The 5,231-nt window shown below is 35.5% G+C and overlaps 1 protein-coding gene across 1 annotated transcript; it reads right to left on the bottom strand.

Annotated features, from left to right (window-relative positions):
• Positions 1-781: 781 nt before the first annotated feature.
• On the bottom strand, positions 782-4,655 carry LOC131167768 (large ribosomal subunit protein eL8y). The gene is made up of 7 exons (XM_058126652.1): positions 4,489-4,655; positions 3,513-3,560; positions 3,127-3,328; positions 1,999-2,168; positions 1,760-1,888; positions 1,566-1,658; positions 782-1,226 (listed from the first exon to the last, which is right to left on the bottom strand). Exons 1-7 carry the CDS (start codon positions 4,489-4,491, stop codon positions 1,095-1,097), a joined length of 777 nt encoding a protein of 258 aa, XP_057982635.1. The 5' UTR covers positions 4,492-4,655; the 3' UTR covers positions 782-1,094.
• Positions 4,656-5,231: the final 576 nt, after the last annotated feature.

The following is a 5,231-nucleotide window of genomic DNA, read 5'->3' as shown; positions in this document are numbered from 1 at the left end:
TTTTAGGGACTATCAGAATCTGCCATTTGAACTTCAGCTGAAAATATAGAGCTCACAAATTGCTTGCAGGCACAAGAACCCTACTGCTTGGCAACATACAAAATTGACAATATATTTTTGTTAGGGCATATGCTCGATTTCGTTATTAGAAATGTAGACGAAGTTCTAGAGCATGCAGTTTGCCAATTGACTTTCAGCAAGCAATCAAAGAACTCAGCATGGTGGTTCCTCTTTTAAGTGTATGGTAATATTGTAAGTTTTGTGATGAACGATAGCCACAATCTTTTGAAACCCAAAAGATTTTTTCATTTCAACATTGCAAAAGCTTTCAATGGTTGCTCTTGCACTATTACAATTTTCTGTTGTTTATACAAAAAGCTTTAAAAACAATTACAAGATACTTTTCATGCTTTTGTTGGAAAACCATATAAGCAGTTAGCATTTTCAAAGACCTCAATGTGAAATATAATTCCTATTTTTTCATCTTCAATTTTCAATTAATTACAAAACACCACCTCTGTAACTCCCCCTTTGTCCTGCAAATGTTTAACTGAAGAGCAGAGTATTTTTGTTGAAAAAATTCTTAGAACTGAAACCAAATAGGTCCTAAAAGTCATACTGGAAACAAAAAATAGAAAATGACGATTGTACATTTCTATATTTTCACTTACAGATCTGTATTACTATAACATGCTTATGTAGATTTAATTAGTAGCTTAAGTTGAAATCAGCAATATAGCCAGCCAGAAGGTAAACAGAAGTCACACTAAAGAATGATCAATTCTCAAAAGAAACTGCAAACCACTCAGCATTCATAGATACTGTCATTGAAACACGAGGAAGGGAGAAAAAAAAAGGGGTGAGGAGGGGGAGAGGAACCAAGTAATGAATTCTCTAAATCTCCAATAATAGGATGCTTTCATTCCCAAGTGAACAGAAGGGGTGGGGGGGTGAAACACCCGAAGGGTTTTCTTTTTTTAATTCAACCAAAAACAGGAGGAAAAAGATATCATCATGAGAAGAAATAAAGGAACAAAAGGCAACAAAAATGAAAGGTAAATGTCCCTGAAAATGCCACAATCGTTCTAGCTCTTCTAGCTCATTCTCTGAGCAGCTTCCTTTGCAAGTAGCTTCTCCTTTGCCTTCGTTTTGGCTTGTGACTTGGAGCCCATGATCCCACCTCCCCACTTCTTTCTATACTCCTCGTACTTGTCATTGAAGTTTGCCTGAAAACAGTACTTCGAATCATCAGTTCAGCATTCAAAAAAAAAAAAAAACAAGATTGCTACCATGTCAAATACAAGGTTGTTTCAACATGTCAAAACATGTTCATCGGAAAAACTCAACCTTGCTGGTAAATGTTCTTTAATCACCTCCAAGACATTCCCACAGAAAAAAACCGGGATAGAAGAAAGCAGAGGCACACCATACATTGTGCTGAATGGAAACTATTTACCAAAACTAAACAGGCCCAATTCACATGATGCTTAATGATTTTTAATTCTCTCTACCAATGAGCATGTGAACAGCACAAGAAAAAAAACAAAATTGCAATTCTTATTCACCTTAATAGCTTCCAGGATTTTGCTGAACTCCATCTTATCCTCATTCTTAACCGTGGTCAAACACAGGACGGACGCAGTTTTCTTGTGAACAATCTGAGGGAAAGTAAAGATGCAAATGAATTATTTTAGAACAAAAAAATGAATTAGACTAATTTAAACATCTGTTTGCAGATTAAGAACAAAAGCAAGAATACCGATCCCAATCGTGCTTTTCCCTTCACAATGCAGTATGGGATCTCCATCTTTCTGCACAATGCAGGAAGCCACACAACCAACTCAATTGGGTCAACATCATGGGCAATGACTACCAACTGTGCCTTGTTCTGCAAGGAAGAATCGTGTAATTAGCATTATTTTTTTTCAGGAAATAAATTGCATAAGCAGAATTCAGCAGTGAGAATATCAGCATGCATATATGAATAGTTTAAATAACCTGCTCAATAAGGTAGGTAACATGGTTGAGCCCGTATTTCACAACAATGGGCTTCTTAACCTCGATGCTTTTTCCCTCAGCCTCTGCCTGAGCCCTTTTCAGGAGACGCTCCTTCTTTGCTGCTTTTTCCTCAGGCCTGTATTTGAGAAGCATCCTGAAAAGGCTTGTGGCTGCAAACAGGTTGATACCGCACCAAAATAAATTATTTAGCCAGTAACCAAATTCAGAATATAACACAATTCTATTCAAAGGGAAAACGAAGCCAACTGTATATGACTATACAGCGGAAGCAGAAAGAGAATCAAGTGTAAATACAGAATCAAATAGAAGAATAAATATAGTTCAAGTAGACGACTAATTACACAAGTCCAACTGTGGAAAATGGAACGAAGGACAATAGAAAAGGAGAAAGATTGCTACAACCATGACCACGTTGTGCTCATGATACATAGAATAAGGCTTAAAGAAGATGCCCAACCCAAATCAAAGCCTGCCTTTATCAGTTCTATGAAAAATTGATCAACTCATTCAACTCCTGACATGACCCACAATAAATTCATCCCATTGAGGTAGATTTATCTCTCATTCAGTATAGTCATGAAATGTTATCATCATGAATGATCTTTAACCATTCTATAACAGACAATGAAAATCATATTTCCTACTCTGAAATGAAACAATAGTCATTAGTAGAGAGGTAACAATAAACATGTCCAACAACCACCAGTGCGCTTTCACGAGCACATCACTAACTTTCTTTTGAGAAAATTCATGAGTATGCCTTTAAACTAAAGCAAAAGAGGGAAATGCCAACAATTTGAGGGCAAGAAAGGAAGACCATACTGCAAAATCTCTTGTTCCATACAACTTATAAAGCCAAAATTAAACAAGTATGAAACAAGTAACCAAGCACTCATAAAAAATGTCAATATAAACAAATAAACATGTTAGAGCAACAAATGAATATCTTAATTATAGGATAAATGCAAATGCATAATCCAAACAAACAATTTCACAGTATTGTTTTGTGCAAATAACTTACCCACCTAATTCCATTGGCTATTACATATGCTTTCAATAATAGAATAAATGTATGCAAATGCACAAGTTATGATTTCTAGACTTTACCAAGATTCTTGTCCAAAGTCTTGGTGAACTGATTCAATGCTGGTGGGACCTTCAATCGCTGCCTCAGGATCCTTCTCTTCCGTTGAATTTGAACAACCTTAGGCCACTTAACAAATCGGTGTAGATCTCTCTTAGGAGGCAGTGCCCCTCCGATACCAAATTGCTTTGGGCGCTTCTCAAATAAAGGGTTAGAAACCTTCTCCTACATTCCAAAAATAATGCCAACGGCAAATAGAACACAAGGAAGAATCATTTACCCATTTAAGCTTAGATTACACCTTGTAACTTCAAGGAAGCAAAATTTGGGAAAGACAACAAAAAAAAAAAAGCCAACAACAAACAAAGTACAAGAAAAGAAAAAAAGAAACAGGATAATAGAAGCTCACAGGTTTCTTCTTGGCTGGTGCTGCAACCTTTATGCCTCTCTTTGGGGCCTGCAGAGTATGCCACAGTAAATATATATAAAAAATAATAATATGAAAATATCGCAAATCCTTTCGGATGTAAATAAGGTGGATCTGGGTTGAGATGGCTGTTACCATCACCATCTACCAAGATACCCCTGCCCGGCCTACTGTCCAATGTCTGCCTCAGGGCATACTTCATGTTCCCATCCCTGCCTCATTAGGGGATTCCTGCTCCTGCAGGACCATTCCCAATGCCACCCCCCACCCCAACCCCAACCCCCTAAAAAATAAAAAACAAATAAAAACCCCCATTTGCAAACTAACCCGCTACAAAATCAGCTAAATCAAGAATCTAGCCCACCAGCTAAAAAAATTGAAATTTTATATTTAAATGTCATTAACCTTTCATTTTTATTAGTCCAATCACTCTAAATCATACTTTGAGTAAGTTTTCCTTCCTAGTAGTATTTGAGGGAGAACAATGCAAAGAAAAAACCGATTTACCCATTTTTTTTGCTTTCACCTTTTCTCTCCCAAAATACTTAATCCAAATGGAGTCTAAAATTTCTATACATTGTTAATCAATTTCCTATATGGTTTTCTTAAAAGCCAGACGCTATGGATAAGCATAAATGGGTCACACCGCAATCAGATCAAGGAAAATTTTAAATAATGAAAACAGCTAAGCAAAAAAAAAAAATGAAAATCGGACAGTGGAAATGTCAGATCGTTTCCCACAGTGCAGAGCTTCGCATTCCTAGTTTACACCGTTCAACACTAAAGATGAATTGCATGGAAATAGTAATAAAACTATATGCACTAAAGTTCTAGCTCGGAAGCTGAACCAGCACGACTAAAGCTAGGGAAAACAAAAAAGAAGAACAAAATAAAGTGTTCAACACCATGATAAAAACAAGAAAAAGAACAGCAGGAAGAAGATGCATATGCTACTTGCCATTTCGAAGTAGGTAGGCGGCGTAGACGGATCTACGCTCGGAGCAGGCGGCGGCTATGGGGCTGAGAGCTGCGGCCGAGAGGGACTGAGACAGAATTAAGTAGAGGGAGGCTAAAATGAGGGTTAGGGTTTTGGGTGACGCCGTTTCTATTTGGGACATGGGATGTAATTTTTTATTTCTAAAGGCTAAAAGTTGAAATTAGAATTTATTTTTTTTATTTTTCATTTTATTTTTGTCTTTGAAATTTTAAATAAATGGGGGATGATTGAGAAAGGAAAATGAAAAAATTTCTACTTAGACCAAAGAGCATGTTTCTTTTGTAAAATTTATAATATGAGAATTTAATATTTTACATTAAAAGATTTTATTGTTATAAAATAAATAACAATACAATTTTTTTATTAAGCAATACTAAGCAACACATAAATAATAATTATTTTTAAATTTGATTATACGAATGTCTATTATTTTTATATATTTGTATGAATAATTGTTACGTGGGCAAAACGTAACATAATATTTTTTTAGTCCCTTGTCTATTTAATTAATTCTATTTTGTTCTTTCAGAAGTTTTATTTTAGCCTTCTATGTCATACATTTTTAAAAATCTAGGGTTGGTCTTACTTAACATACCTAGAATTGTAATTGAATCATTAAAAACATTTGTTTTGTCTAACGGACATCTGAATAAAGGTTATGTCACGTCTCACTAAATAAGTGAATTAGTCAAATATCAGTGTTT

The sequence above is a fragment of the Malania oleifera genome, chromosome 11 (genome assembly GCF_029873635.1).
Source record: "Malania oleifera isolate guangnan ecotype guangnan chromosome 11, ASM2987363v1, whole genome shotgun sequence".
NCBI lineage: Eukaryota > Viridiplantae > Streptophyta > Magnoliopsida > Santalales > Ximeniaceae > Malania > Malania oleifera.
Note: the sequence above shows the minus strand (reverse complement) of the source record. Positions and strands in the feature narration are given on the sequence as shown.